This window comes from Rhea pennata, chromosome 5, assembly GCF_028389875.1.
Source record: "Rhea pennata isolate bPtePen1 chromosome 5, bPtePen1.pri, whole genome shotgun sequence".
NCBI lineage: Eukaryota > Metazoa > Chordata > Aves > Rheiformes > Rheidae > Rhea > Rhea pennata.
The window spans coordinates 15,227,206-15,243,662 of record NC_084667.1 but is presented as its reverse complement, the minus strand read 5'-3'; the positions used below and the strand labels follow the sequence as shown (position 1 = coordinate 15,243,662).

The 16,457-nt window shown below is 33.8% G+C and overlaps 1 protein-coding gene across 6 annotated transcripts in view; it reads right to left on the bottom strand.

Moving 5' to 3' along the window:
- Positions 1-16,457, bottom strand: part of UBR1 (ubiquitin protein ligase E3 component n-recognin 1) — a 67,857-nt gene that overhangs the window by 19,967 nt on the left and 31,433 nt on the right. For 4 of the 6 annotated variants that reach the window (XM_062575915.1, XM_062575917.1, XM_062575921.1 and 1 more), the window contains exons 22-32: positions 15,689-15,741; positions 14,599-14,701; positions 14,045-14,093; positions 12,542-12,696; positions 11,535-11,634; positions 9,665-9,774; positions 8,946-9,035; positions 7,313-7,500; positions 6,413-6,618; positions 2,599-2,692; positions 54-206 (exon numbers count right to left, since the gene is read on the bottom strand). In XM_062575915.1, the coding sequence (XP_062431899.1) occupies positions 54-206; positions 2,599-2,692; positions 6,413-6,618; positions 7,313-7,500; positions 8,946-9,035; positions 9,665-9,774; positions 11,535-11,634; positions 12,542-12,696; positions 14,045-14,093; positions 14,599-14,701; positions 15,689-15,741 (1,301 nt within the window). The remainder of the gene's footprint in view (positions 1-53; positions 207-2,598; positions 2,693-6,412; positions 6,619-7,312; positions 7,501-8,945; positions 9,036-9,664; positions 9,775-11,534; positions 11,635-12,541; positions 12,697-14,044; positions 14,094-14,598; positions 14,702-15,688; positions 15,742-16,457) is intronic. The other 2 variants (XM_062575918.1, XM_062575919.1) reach the window with 1 other exon arrangement.

The following is a 16,457-nucleotide window of genomic DNA, read 5'->3' as shown; positions in this document are numbered from 1 at the left end:
GTGTTTTTGGTTTTTGGTTTTAATTTAAAGACTAGGCAATCCTGGTAGTTCACCTGTTTATTTTTTGAGCCTGCAATGGAACAATAGGAATCACAGTATTGCACAGAGACTTGCAAAGTGGACAAAGGTACTCTCCGTTCTCCAAATCAAATATCTGTTCAACATGCAGACGTTGTCGAAAATTCAGCTGCATGGCTTCAAAATACCTACAACATTGAAAAGGAAATTGCTAGAAAGAAGAATGACTTGAATGTGACATGAAAACAAGTGTTCAGTAGTTAAAAGTGTTATCATCTAACAGTACCTATCCAAGCTAAACAGTCTCTCTTCCTCTATTTAAGTATTTCATGTGTTTGGACACGAAAATAAAATTAAAGCTTTGAGCATGTATATGAACTCATGCAAAAACAATGGCAAGTTTTTCTTGATTTTAATATCCTTTTCATGTATTTTATTAAGATGTTTACAGTCAAACAGTGCTTAAATTTTCAACATCTTCAAAACAATGAAACACTTTATCTAACATCTCAGACACAACTCACTACAGTGAATTTAGAACAGGATATAGTATACAGTTTTCATTTACTTCTAGGAAAACCTAATGGTAACATTTCACAAATAACTAACAAGTTATTCATGGAAACGACCATGTCTCATGATTAGACAACAAAACTGTGGCTTTGTTTTAATATGAAGAAAGGGCAATTATTACAATATCACACTTGAGCTATTTTAAACTCAAAAAGAACTTCAGTAATAACTATGATCTTTTCACAGGTTTCATTGTAATTCTTCCCTTCTTATAATTCCTTCCACTGGATAGGGTAAGCCTTTCAGATTTCATTAATGTCTCAGTGGTGGGCACTATCAGGAACAAGAAGACCCGACGAAGAAATCTGCTTGCCTGAAGACAAGCAACTAAATTCAGTAATAACGTTCAGACTTGTTATGTAGGATCTTAAAGACTGATTTGAAAGTATAACTTGCTGGCAAGAGTAATAAACAATTACAACTTTGACTTAAATTGCAACATTTTAAGTGGAAAAATAAAATCCCATTTATCTAATAAGCAAGAGTGGTAGGGAAATATGAAAAAGCCCTTATGATTGCAGAGTATTTATGAAAGTATTCTAGGCAATCGTCACAAATGTACAACTATTTTCTCAAATTCACTAAGGAGTAAGTGTGACTCCTCCTCCTCATACATAGTAACTATACAAATATTCCATTCATTCTGAACTTGTACTGTCTTAGGCAGTTGAGAGTTTTGCAGTATTTTTACGATGCACAGATACTTAAAAAAAAAAAAAATAAGAGAATGTATGGCAGGCATCTTTTGGAGGAATATTAGTAAGTTAGAATGTCTGTTACGTAATAAATAAAAGACTATGCTCAAACCTTCTGTGTCATCCCGTATGAGAAGAGCCTGTTGTCCATTTTAATCCCATTTACCCACACAGCAAGTCATCCTTTCTTAAAAAGGGCAAGGGAACTGAGCTCCAGTGATGCACTACTTAGATCTACGTAGATGTGGATGGATCTGCCAAGAGCAGATGTATTATACTCAAGGAACATATTTCCATATCATTTTAAGTGTGTGCACCTATTTATTTTGTATTGGTGTTTTATTGTAAAGATATACATATAGAAAGTAAATGATAACCACTACAACTTTTGTTAGACTTTTTAGAGTAAAATGACACAAGCATAAGTAACAAGCCTCAAGAAACTGTCTATATATTTTTCAACACCACAAAGTCACTTTTAATTGCACAACCGAACTCTCTATCTGCTGATAATACTTCAGTGGAATTAACTTTCTAACATTATTTCACAGCATCTATCACATTTAGACTTGCCAGATCTACGTGGAGTCAAAAGCAGACAGCATTAGCCTTGCTCTCTGTAATCCTACAAATGTAGCTGTGGGGAACCAAGGTGCCTATAATCTGCAATGTAAGTAACTTGATGTTTAGTATTTCAGGTTGTATTCCAACTCAAAACACTTGGTCTAAATCCTGGGCTCTCCCAAACAATAGATATCTTGTAAAGTCTGTAAATGCTTATAAATACTTCTATCTTGTTCTTTATTAAGATCTTATTCACCATGAAATGAAAGCATTGGTAGATTTAACTACTCATATTCTGTATTTTTTTTTTTTTTAATGCCAGAATCTCATCTAAAGACTGACTGGGATAAGTCTACTTCATTCTTTAAGTGAAGACAAGGTGACAGACTTTTGGAGTCAAAAAACTAATGTCACACAATCATAATCTGGAAGGTTCTTACAGTCTTTCATGGGATGGCTAAAGGATGTATCTGCTAGCTATGGTTTCTTATTTTTCACTGATTTTACCCTACTGGTTTTGTTTGCATAAATTAGTAACTCCTACCAGACTTTTCTTTGGGTCACTGAGGCATTGAAGTTTTTTGATGATGCTATTTTTTTGTCAGTTCAAACTTTCAGGCAAGTACCAGACAATTTAACTTCTTAAGCATCCATGTACTGCACTATGTTTTTGGTGTGCACTTAGATGTTTCAGAAAATAAATACAAAATGAAAAAAAAAAAAAAAAAACACAAAGGTATAGCCTTACTTCTGCCAGCATGCTGCATGCATCACATGACCGCAGCTTCCTGTGTGGGTTCCACAAGGCAAATCCGGGTGCATGAAAAGAGGATCTAGTGTATCTAGAAAGACACAGCAGAAAAGAAGTTACAGAAAGAACAATAACATAGCTTTCAATCAGTATGAACATAAATGAATGACAGTATACACAGAGCACAAGTCTTAAGTTTTTCTTTTTCCACAGTGTGCGCAGTCACACTAAAGTCCTGTTTGGGTAGCTTTTCCAGACCAATACTCTAATAAAGGAACCACAAGACAAAGCTCACTTATGCTACCACAGCTTAAGAGTCTCCACTAATTACCAAGAAAAGGACAAAATCCACAAGCAATGGTAAATCAGTTAAGGGGGGGGGGTGGAGGGGTTCTTCAGCACTGGAATGGCTCTGTGGTTATATCCGATATAACTAAAGTTTTTAATCTGTTTGTTCTTGTATTTTAAAATGAAAGAAGATGACACTGTTACGGTCAAGAAAGATTAGGCATTTCTTCAACGAATTCCCTATACTTTCACAAGCAGACACCAACCCGCTGGCATGAACACTGCTGAATAACAAAGTCAAATCTACCTTTCACTAATCTTGCATAATTCTTAACAGCAACAACTTTATGAGAATTTAACAGTGTTTTTGTCCTGCAATATACACTCAAAGTTAGATTCCGTTTCCTCCTTAAAGGTGCCTACATAGTGCAGAACTGAACAAGAACAGACCTCCAAACTGATGTGGTGAACTATGTTTTGAACATACATCTAAATTTGACAAAATGAAAAGCAGGGAAACAAAGAAGTCTAGCACTGCTGCTTTCACTGGATATATAATTCTATTTTACAGAATCTGAAGCAGCTCTAAATAAAATGGAAAAATGGAATAAGAAAGTGAACCTTGGTACAATACTAATTCACCACTATGTGCACTTCTGCTACAAGAATAAGCATTTTTCCACTTACTAGGTCTTCAAAGAAAAAAAGCTCTTACAGGCCTATTTCTTACGGATGAGCTGCAGAAGACCTTGCAGTAGAGAGTTAATTCTGTAAATAATATCTGTAAATGGCTTTAGATGAAACTTCATTTCCTTCTTTTTCCAATTATTTCAGTAGCCCAACATGACACTGCAGAAAGCTTACAAGTCTGTCTGAATATAAAAATATAGGATTTAATTTGAACTTCAGAGTATCATAGAAGAGAGCAAAAAAATGGATACAGTTAGTACATGGTCTAAGTAAAAATTCTGTACAGTAGGCTCAAAATTGCTGTTAAAACAGTAAACTAATGATAACAAGTAATGGATCCAACAAGATTCTGTATGAGTCTGTCCTGGGCCTGGTACTATTCAATATTTTTTTTAAGTGATCTAGATGAAGAAATACAGAACATCTTATTAAGTGAAACCACTTGGCAAAAGGTTTGCAAGTATGACACAGAATAGGATAATAGTTGAAAATAACCCTGATAAATAGGAAACAGCACTCATCTCCTCTATGGGATTCTACTGAACATACAAGAGACTGTACTCACATACTTAAACAGAAATAACCAACTATACAAATACAGAATGAAAAGCTACTCCCTAGGTAGCAAAGTCATTAAAAAAGAAGCGCAAATCATTTTGCTTTACAATCTCACCATGAATAACCTGAAATAATTAGAATAATCTGATGTAAACAAATAAATTTCTATATATATATATATACACACACACACGTATATATATACACACACACACACCTGAAAATAAGTAGTATAAATTGCAAGATATGTGAAGTAATTTTTATACTTTACATAATATAGATGTGACCTAACTGGAATAGAGCATCCAGCACTGGGCACTACACTCTATTTCAAGGTGGAAGGGGGAAATGTGGCACAACTGAAGAAAGTCCAGAGGAGAGCGGTGACAACAACTGGAGGTCAACTATTGAGAAAGACTAATCACCCTTGGATTGCTTAGTCTAAATAAGACTTGAAAAATACGCCAAAAATATGCTGCAAAAATTTAACCCCCCCCCCAAAAAAAAAACCAAAAAACAAAACTGTTCTCTCTGCCTACAGTGCAAAGGTTGATGTTAAGAAAAAACTTTGACAAGGAGACAGCAAAAGTGCCCGAACTGATTGTCTGGAAGGAAATAGTTTCTCAAACTGGATGGCTTTAAAAATAGGTTGAAGAAAAATCTGCTAGGGAAGGTAAAAAAAAAAAAAAAAAAAAAAAAAAAAAAAAAAAAAAAAAAAAAAACCACAATTCTAACATCCTGCAAACACAAAAAGCAATCAAGTAAAAAACACCTTGACAGCACTTTCATACTTTCAATGATATCGTCTTTCAACATGGTATTTTTAATTCTTCTATATTAGTTAGCTTTAGTAAGTAAGATGAGAACACAACTAACTTGGATTTACGATATAGTAAGGACAGAAAATCAAAAATGTGTATTGGCTGATAAATACTTAATAGAAAACAACAGCAATTTTATTTCTATCCCAATGTTGAAGTAAATACAATGTAATTTACAGGGGGAAAAAAAATCATCTCTTTAACAAAGTATTACTTAACACTATAGCATGCTAGAATCAAACCAGCTGTTCTTATAATGAATTACACGTCCACCTTGAAGTAATTTCACCTAAACCATATTCCACATTGGTCTAGACTGCATCTCAAGTGGGATAGAGACAAAAAACGCAAAAACGCAAAAAAAAAAAAAAAGTAGCTTATATTTTTCCTTCTTACCCACAAAATCAGTTATCCTGGTCAAAGAATTAGAGTGGCTGACTAAGATCTTTTCTTGAGAAATACACGTTTGCCATTTATTGTCACATTATTATTTTTCAAGTGATTATAAACCAATAATAATTACTATCATCTAGTGTATTTCACAGAATCACAGAATGGCTGGGGTTGGAAGGGACCTCTGGAGATCGTCTAGTCCAACCCCCTACTCAAGCAGGGTCACCTAGAGCACATTGCACAGGATCACATCCAGGTGGGTTTTGAATATCTGCAGAGAAGGAGACTGTGCAACCTCTCTGGGCAACCTGTCCCAGGCTTCCAGGCAGGTTCCTTTTAAAATCAACTCCATCAAGTATCTGGTCTCAAAATTATTATTTTTCTTTTTAAGAAAGTGGCAAAAAAAGATATTGAATACTTCAGCTTTCCCTATTTTCCCTATTTATTTCCTTTCATTATATTAAGCAACTGATCAGAATTTTTCTCATGTCTGTTACTTCAAAAAAAATTTCTGGTTGGTCATTGTATTTCTTGCTACCAAGATTCATTATGCAATTCCAGCTGTGCACGTTCACATATATTTTTTTTTAATATTCATCCTTGAATGCTGCCATATGATCCTGCTTACTCTTTATTATTTTATGCTATTATCACTTTCTGGACATGAAAAAAATACCTCCTGAGGCTGCCATATTGGTCTCTGATATTATTCATTTCCTTTACCTTGGGAAAGCTTGTTATTGGACTTGAATAAAAAGAAATCACTCATATTCTCAGAGTCTTATGAAAGCAACCATTCCTAAATTTTATAGCCTTTTTTCTTAATTATTATTTTTTATTTGTGGGACAGATCTAAATCTTCATGTACTTTTTTTTTTTTTTTAGGCATGGATTTTAGATCAGTTTCAAATCTTTCTTTTTAAGTAAGGGTAAGCCATTTAGCAACACGACTGAACACAAATTTTATTTATGTTCAAAGGATGCAAGTTCTAGGTACAGAACAGTTTGTTGTCTACAAGGAAAAAAAAATTAAAAAAAAGAAAAGAAAGAAAAAGTCATACCCCCTGAGAGTTCCAGAATTCTGCTCCTATTTTGAGTTAAGGCAGTTGACTTCTGGACACAGGCAGATAATACCATAGCAGCACTTTCCAGCTTTACTTCCTGCTCTTCCTGACAAAGAATACAGGTCAGAACTTCTTTCTCAGTTACAGATGGACCTCGTTTGGGACCCAAAGCAATTTTGGAGTAATCTATTGCCAAAGACACGCTGTAAAAAGAGAAGCAACACAAACAAAATAAATCAGCTGGCTTTTTCGAAAGAAATAGACCTAACAAAAGTTTGTGGTATATATTTGAGAGACTACTGCAAGTGCTTGCTGTTTTCACTCATATCTAGCAATGCTACTAATTATTCATCACTTACAAACAGCAACATTCTTTCAGTTGCAATTGAGTCTATATTTCAAATATTCACCTGGTAAAGCAGTCTTCCCTCCAGAACAGACTCGTTAAAAATACATTAAAAATCAAAGGGGAATCTAATAGTAAAAAGCACCAATCAAATAAATTCAGTGCACTAAAAAGACAAGGATGTATCAAATCCATCATAAATGTTAAAAATCACAATAAAACTACTGTTAATACGCACTAATATTAGGATTTATGATAACAGATTAAGTTGTTTCACTTGAAGAAATAATTAATTTTCTTACAGTGTTTCCTGTGCTGTTCTATTAAGTGATCACACTTTTCTGACATTAGCATAAATATGTTAGTTTATATATAAACTCTGTAGTTTCCTCTCTATAGAAGACGACTTAGATGTAAAATACTGGCATAAGTTTGCTGACTGGGATGATGCATTCTGTTGCTTGAGTGTGCTCTCAAAGTTTTTATGGAGCAGAACCACTTTTAGTTAATGAACTCTTCCCATCAGAACTCTGTATGTCTCTCTTTCTTACTTTTCTTCCTCCATTATAGCATCTTCTTTCCCCTGTGTGTCTAGTGTGTTTTCATACAGGAGCTTGTGAGTTTCAATGAAATTCCTCTGTAGGGCAGACATCTGGGCCATTATCTTCTGACGATGCAACCTAGCTGCTTCTGCCTTTCTCTTCCGCTCAGCTTTCTCTTTGTCCTGAGTGCTCTGTGTCTTACAGAAAAGGAGAATAAAGAAATAACAGGCAACAGAGACATCAAAAGAAATCAGCAGAATTCTTCCCCAAGCACATGCATTCTAGTCACTGTCAAATAATAATAAGTCAATAATAAATTGACTTATAAATAAATATAAATAAATTGACAAATAAATAAATAAATAAATAAGTCAAATTCCTTAACTAACCTGATGCGACTTTCATGATAAAATTAACTGCCATGTGAAAAAATGTAAAACTAAAATCTTAAGTGTTAATTGGACTACTAAACAGAACAAAGATGAGATCTTGAGCAATCTGCAAGAGGTCACCTTGTACACTCCTTAGCCCAAAGACAGGATCGATAATACCTGGAACTTTTAATTTGGAGCTCGTCTCATCTATTCTTAAAACTTTGGTGCACTCCACAAGCTTCCTGGCAAAACACTCCAGTACTTTCTCTACGTAAATGAGACCTGTGAACAAAATCCCTACCAAGTAGTCTAAGTCTCCCTTTCAGAAACTTAAGAAAATTTTATCCTGAACAATCTATGAAGGACATAAACATATTGCTGCCTACATTGCTGCAGCAGCATTTTGTGTGTCTAAGGATGTTTTCCCCTATTCTTCATTATAGATTGGATAACTCTCCTTCTTCCAATATTTCCTCATCTATTGTGTTTTCAAAGATTATAAACACAGTTAGATACTTTGATAACGTAGAACTCAAAAACACAGGCAGACACAATTAAAATATATGAAACATAACTCCTTTTATTTAACTGCTGTGGTAAGGTTAGAGTTATGTATGCAGTGACTGGCCAAGAGATTGTCGGGCAGCAAGCTGTTGCCAAATAGAACATGTTAAAGCCACCTTGCTTGTATTACCCTTAGACAGGGAGCCAATTGGATTCTTCTTTTCTGTTCAGCTGCCAATTTTAAGAAACATGTAGGATTAAATCTCTAAAAACTATTCCGCTACCATTTGACAACTGGATTCAAAAGTTATTTTGAGGGGAGAGGGCAGACACTGATACACAGACAGGGTAATCACATAAGCCTAATATCCTTATGCATTCAAGGTAAAGCAGATTAACCTCCCAGTGGCTCCTGTAAATTACAAGACATCATTTTATGTGGATTTGTATTTCTAAGTATTGCACAGGCTGAAAACATAATAGAAAAAGTGATCAAATCATTAAGATAACAAAAGCAGAAACAGACACTAATCCCTTCCTGATTTTCTGCAACTGTTTTACTTAACTGTATCTGGAAGGGCAACTATGCATAGTATAAATTTGATTTTTAAATATCAATCTTTGAACCTAACTACTTTTTGTAGGCAAAATAACAGAAATTAATACCTAAAACGATATTTGTGTATAACAATAACCGAGTCACCTATTTGAAAACAGCCATTCAAAAAGTTAAACAAAAAGCTTCCAAAGAACATTATTATTACCTCATCACCTTTTGCAACTTCTGAGCCTGATGTAGCTGCTATTGTTGCCAAACTAGATTTTTCTCTCAATCTTTTCACTGTGTCAAACATCTAGAAATAGAGACTTAGATGTTAAAAATAAAATACAGCTTGGCTGTAACTGCAATGAAGTTCTTGATATTTGCTTTCACATTGTTTTCAGAATTTATTGTCTTAAATGAGAAATGCATCTCAAATGAGAAAAGCATCTGACTCAGTAACGTGCACCCTGCATTTCTGCTGTGCCACCCAGTACGAAGGAAAGAAATTCTTCTAATATTTTCAGTCCTCCAACGCTGCTAACCATCAGTTAGAGCAGTATGACTTTAGTTTTAACAAAAGCAGCTGCTATAAATCTTTCTGATTTTATAGACCTTTATATATCTCTTGCTATTATACGAGAGAGATGAGGAATAAAGTCTCTATAGAAAATACCATGACTGGAACAAATTATTGACCTAATACTTGAAATAGCAACAGTAAATACAATGATTCGTAAAGTGTTAACGTATTGTCTTCAAGAAACCTCATCATCTCATTGGGGGGAGGGGGAAAGAGAATGTTCAACAGATTAAGCTTTTCAAGAAATAATCTCCGTTTTAAACACTACCTAAGGGGTTATATACAAGAGTCATAATAGTTTTCATAAAGGCTTTCTGATTCACTAAAATCAGATCGTACTCATCTCCCCTCTTTTTTACCTGCAGGATCCAACTAACTGTGTCCTTCTGTGCCTCTAATTGAGGAACTCTCTTTATTTTTTCCAGAAGCATTAATATGTTCACAGCATTCAAGGCTGAGCTTCCCATTCCTTTACAACAGAAGAATATAGAAATGCATAGATTGTCAGAAAAAAATTAGTCAACATCTTCATCCACCTACAGCAATGGACATGACTTAAAACACTACTAGTTATATAACAAACATTCACTTGTACAGTCACAGTTCCATCTGGAGTTCATCTGTTTATTCCAATTAAATATAGTATAAACTTTTTCCATCAATAATCTGCTGTTTTCAAAAGCAGAACAGACAAAACAATCACCTGTTGGCTTCAAAGAGAAGCTGTGGTGCACAAGCTACTGTATGCAAGTGTGCTAAAAACTCACTGTGCAGAAGTAAAATTCTGTTATAAGAACTATTTCATTAATTGTTATTTTCTTCCTCACACCTTGGTATCAGTTTAAAATAACATTTTAAGCCTCTTTTAACATTAAGCTTATAACAACATTCTTTATCTAAAACATGCTTTTGGTAGAAATTAGTCCTAATCTCTTCAATTAGATTGCTTTTGCAGAACATTCCATTTGAAATAAGTAAAATGAAAACTCACATCTTAAAAGGTAACACAAAAATATTAAAAGTATCTTCTGATGATATTTAAAAAAGAGGATTTTTGTAAATCCTTTACGGAAATGTAAAAATGTGGTTCTGCTTTTTCTGGTAATGTTTGATAACCTATTTTTTACCAAGGCAGAAACTTATTAATATACGTGGTGCTTTTTACATTTTAAATCTTGCACCTGTTGACTTCCATGGACCTTCATTCAAGTCCAGAATCCTGCTAAACCAGCCTACTGTATTACACGTAAGAACAAAAATTGGTTATAAGCATTGTCAAATGCAAAACTAAATCTGACAGAGAATTCTCTCACTAACATCTCTCAATTATAATTATTTTCAGTGCATTCCTAGAGTGGTCATGAAGATTTCTAGACAGAAATATGTTTAGTTTGATGGTAATGCTTCTCCTTGCTAAATAATAGGAAACAGTGGAAATCAAAATGTTAAATGGGAATATTTTTCAAACTCAATGACACCTCTTTTCACAATATTTTTGTAAAACAAAATAAAGGCAGTTCAGTAGCTTTGTGGTTCCTATCACTGTTTCACCTCTCAAGTGTCTAACTTGTGTCTAACTTGATAAAGGATTTTTTTGTACTTATTCTTACACAGCGAAGGAAAACACTAGATAAGATGAATAATGGAGTATTATTTAGAAAATACAGATTCCAACTCCCACTCACAAGCTCTGAATATAAGGCTAGGAAATGCTCTCTAAGGATTTGGAGAAGCCATGCAAATAAAGAACAAAGCACACTCCATAGCCAGCAAAGTTTGTTTCTATTCTCACTACCATCGTAAAAGACTGATTTGCAGGTAAATCGATACCTGTACAGCTCTGGAGACAGTGCACTTTAAATGACTGCTATTTCTCTAGGAATTCTTATAATTCTTTGTTTTCATTTCCATAATCCTGTTGTAGAAGAACCACCATTTTCAGCCACCTAATGTCAGTATTATTTTTTCATTTCCTTTCCAGGAAGAGGAGCACATCTCCTCTTCAACATATCTGTCAACTGGAAACAAAGGAGCCTACTCAAAACCTGTTTTACTTATTATTTCAAAGAAATATTTCCGCAATTTTTAATTCTATAGTAAAAAAAAAAAATAAATCCTGTCTGACTAAAAATATTGAATACTTTCTTCTAGTTTACTGTCTATACCAAAAAAAAAAAAAAATCAAGTTAGACTGATTTACTCTGTCCTTTTAGAGAAAATGAAACATACTTGTAGCTTTATGATAAAAATCAAAGGTTACTTCTTCCTCTGGACACTTCTGTAACTGCTGCTTCTCCTCTAATAACCCTAGAGAAAGGAGATGAAGCACCTAGAAAAAAAAGGAGTAAAACTCATTCACTGGCAGAGATCTGGAAAACTAGTGTAGAAAATTGAGAATGTTTACTATAGTTCCCTACTACTGATAGTATACATGATCACACACAAGAAGCAGAAAAAATGCAAGTGTCATATGTGAAAGGTACAACTCCATTGCTCAATATACTTATCCTTCCTGTGTACTTCTTGCATCTGCTTTAATAAACTGGCACATGCTTCACATTATTTACACATGAATCTGATGATTTGCTGATATAAATCTATTAATATTTGGTTAATTCCATAAGCCAAAGATTAGCAGGTACAGCAATTAATCTATGTACTCTACTTGACATAGCTGATTAACTCAATCATTTGATAAATTCAGGCCCTGACTCTATAAATACAAAAAAAGCATACCTAATTTTATCAGCATCAGTAATTTTTTAAAGTATAAAGTGAAATATGTAAACATTAACAAAATTATATTATTTCATGACTAAGACCCCAAAGACATTTACATATTTGGTGACTTAGCAGCTTAAAGAAATTAGTTACATGATCCTGTAACATGATCAAAAGGTTCTCAATTTGTAGGTGAAGTTTCAAGGTGGAGGGGAATCAGGTGAGGACAATCACATTTTGAAACAATCTTCACTGATGAGGCAACACATGGGGGAAAAGCAAAACAGAAAACTTACAAACATTCTCGTTTTAATACTGTTGTGTTTTCCATTTCAATTTTATGGTAGAGGTTAGAAATATTTTCTTTATCACTAAGATTTATAAAAACAGATTTAGGGGTCAAAAAACTAATTTTCTACAACTCAAAGTTACCTTTACCCACTTTGACATACCACAAACAGTTAACAGACTTAATACAGAAATGATCATGGGAAAAATACTAAAGCTAAGCATACCATTTGGATCATAGCTTCAGTCCACAAGTGGGTTTCCAGTTCTACTGCTCTCTGAAGAATGGTCCGCATTATATGCATCATAACATCACAGTTCAGAAGCCTCACCACATTGCTGAACGCAGGACTGAAGTCTGGAGGGGGTGGTGGTGGCAATGCTACAAGACAGTAAAATGTAAATATATTAATAAACATACTGGCATCTCATGAAAGATTACAGGCAAGAAGCAGAGAGAGCAAATATACTGCTACCTATTGAAGGAACAATCAGATCTTTTCAATCAATAGAAACATGACCAAACACAATTTCTTGCCCAAATCAGCTTTCATCTTTGGAAAAACTAAGTGCATTTAATTAGTTTTATTATAAGATATACCCAAATTAGACTAAACAACCAACCTATCACAAGTACTCAGTAATAACTAGCAATCCAATAGGTTCACTGTAATATACTGCCTCTTGGTATTTATGTATCACTGAGATACATAAAGTGTTTTTGTTCTGCATTGGATACAAACTTCTGAAGTAGTTAAACAAGAGTGAGCGCTGAATCTTTTGAAAGAGTAGTGTCTCATGTTACAGTGTCTCCTGTCTCATGGGACACAAACTCTAAATTCTTCCTGCTGCTGGGGCATTTGGAACATTTCTAGCTACACAGGTTGTCTGGTAATCTAATTATGTATGAACTAATATTGACAAAAATGTGGAACAGTGTCTCAGTCACATGGAATCTTGGTGTCTACTAGAAACAGCTCAATTCAAAGTGTACCCTTTTCCCTATCAGGGAGCACTGATTTAAATTTTCTTTTAAAAGAAGGTAACTTGTGAAGAGAAACATAATTATCTATTGCAACTAACAGAAGTAGGCAATAATCTCAGTTGATTTTTATTAAATTGCTTATTGTACATAGTGGTTCAGTTTACAAAGTCTTCCTCAAAACAACTCAATGTTTATGACTTGAATGGGTTAAAGTGAACTCAGAGGGGAAATAATGTCTGCATTACAACAGAAACATGCAGTTCTGTCGCTGTATGTATTGGCAGCTTTTTAAAAGAAAACTGTGATTTATAGGACTTAAGACTCCAGATATTTACAGACTGGTGACAAGCACTAGTTTCTGCAGCAGTTTTCTCTACATGGCACTAGTACGTCTTAACTCTTATTATTATTATCTTGTTTTTCTGACATAAAAAAAAAAACTTTTGTCTCCACATTTACTCTATCAGGACCCAAAACTGTTAATTTTATCAATGTGTATTATGTTGTGTTGATTTGCCTATATGGAAATTAAACCATAAATTCAAAAATTTTTAAGGAAATAAATTTCGGGTCCTATCTAATTATGATTACCATAAATCACAAGAAAGTCAAACTTCTGATATGAACTCAGTTATTCTGTTATAAGCCACAAGCCACCTCCCAAAGCTCTTATTTTAATATACACTACTTGTAATACTGAAGTATTGCATTTGTTGACTTAATGATAACAGTTCCAAATTTTTACCTTCATCTCTGTTTTCTTGTTTTCTTCTTTTTTTCTGTGTATGCTCAGCCTACAAAAAAGGCAGTGCTGGTATATCAGCATTTCTATAGGAGTATGCAAGCAAACAATCAGAAATCATAGACTAGCAAATATGGTAAGGTATTTATTAAATACTTACTTGCTTAACTAAAATGTTTTCTTAAATATGTTACATGTAAGTTTTGTAGTAGAGTTAATAACTGAAGATTTTTTTCCTCATTTGAGATTTTAAAAAAAATATTTGGGTCTTTCAATTCAAAAGCAACTCTTAATGTATTTTGTTCTTAGGACAAATAGTTAACAGAAATGATACAGAAATCGCCTTGGGAAAAACAGTAACGCAAACCATACAATATCAGTTTATGTTAACAATGTTAACTTCATTAGCTTTGGTTTTAAAGTCTGCTGTACACATCATTTCTTAGATCAGTTTCTTGATAATCCATCACCTTAACTCCTTTGATTAAGCAAAATTATTTAGGCATACAAAAGCATGTACTGCCTCTATCTTTGAGACTAAATTTTACAGTGCCTACCTTGCTGTGCTGGGTCTTAGTATAGTGATAAAAGAACATATTGAATTCCTTCAGGCATTCATCCTTCAATTCATAAACTCCATGGCCAGATACACCTGGTTTCCTTAAAAAGGAATTTTTCATGATATACAGATTATTAATGCATCTTCAGCACATCTTTGAACAGTTACAAATAAATAACAATTTGCTTCCTGAGGAAATGCTAATAACAAAATGCAATAGCAATGGCAGCCTCATTAACTTATACAGAGAACTGAGTAGGTGCAGTTGTCAGTCTTTAATTTTTGATACTCTATACCACGATACATCATACCCAATAAATAAATATTTCCAGTTTATATCACACCATGAAGTCATCAATAGGTAAATTAATTTTAACTTTATAGCTTAGAGTATCATACATTTGGACCTTAGAGTATAAAATTGAGTATTTCCTTTAACTTTGTGCCTTGTTTAAGTACAAAACTTAAGAAACATAAAGAGCTATTTTCCAGCTGTATGAGTAAAAAGAGCATTTTCTGAACCTCCCAGATCATTCACAAGGCAAAATTACTAAGTAGATCTGTAGCTGCCATTGACTAAAAACAAACAAGGAAGTCACATGAAATTTAAAATAAAGTATACTAAAACAATTAAAATTACAGGACATCTTTGACAAGAACGTAATAGATATTTGAGTCAGATTTTCTCAACTGCTACGTGCACATATAGGAAAGGCATCAGCTATATTAGCCCCCATCTGAAAGCTCCAGCAAATTAACAACTCTAAGATCTAAACCAACAGTTAAGTGTGATTGTGAAAGGTAAAACGAGTTGTTAAAGGTTTCCAACCATCTCTGAAACTAAAACTTCTAAACTTTCCTACTAGTACTTGAGATTACTAAAGTCCTTAGACTCCTCAAATTTAATTTGAGGGAAGAAAAGGGCAAAAAGAAAACAACATTCAAATATTCCATACAGTTTACATTCCTATGCATATTGGAAAGCACATATATTTTAAGACAGCAAAATATTAGCTTGTGTAGTCTACATAAGCTAAGAGCTCTTATTTCACTTTCATGCTACTCACAGCACAGTTTTAAGAACTTACTTAAACGTAGCAACTTTATCAATTACGTTCTCCAAGCCAGTTTCATTGTTCTCCTGGTAATAAATAAGCAAACAAATAAATAAATACACACACACACACACACACACACACACACACACAGAGAGAGAGAGAGAGAGAGAGAGAGAGAGTGTGTGTGTGTGTTGGGGGGGGATAAATATATAACAATTCAAGTATATTCAGTATTATGCTGTGTATAACAAAGATAGACACACAGATTCAAATCAATTCCCTAATTCATATCTATTAATTGTTACTTAGAAAGCAGACATTCCTAATAGACAAGTTAAAAATAAGTACCCAGGATAGACAATCAAAACTTTCATATAGTCATGTAAAATTGGATTTATAGCAGAGCAGATCTCTCTAATCAGAACACTGTCTTACCTATCCTCAATGGAAGGAAAAACAGAGGGTTTTAATGTCTAAGAACAGTCAGTGTGGATCATCTGTTACTGGTTTCTGGTAACATTCAAAGATATTTAGTCTACAAATAAACCTTGATAGCCAGCCCTGAAAATTTGTTTGGACTATAAAATTCAAACTCCTCCTTTGATTGGATTTTTAATAGTGCTATTTTTCAATAGCGCAAACTGTGCTTTCAAATGGACCTATACAATATGCATTTTTCACTGATTTGCATGGGTTTAAGTGATCAAAATTACAGGATCATTTTTGTAGAGCATACACAAGACAGATGTCTCCACAGTCCTACAGGACCAAAATGGAAAATAATTTTGGAACTTTTTTT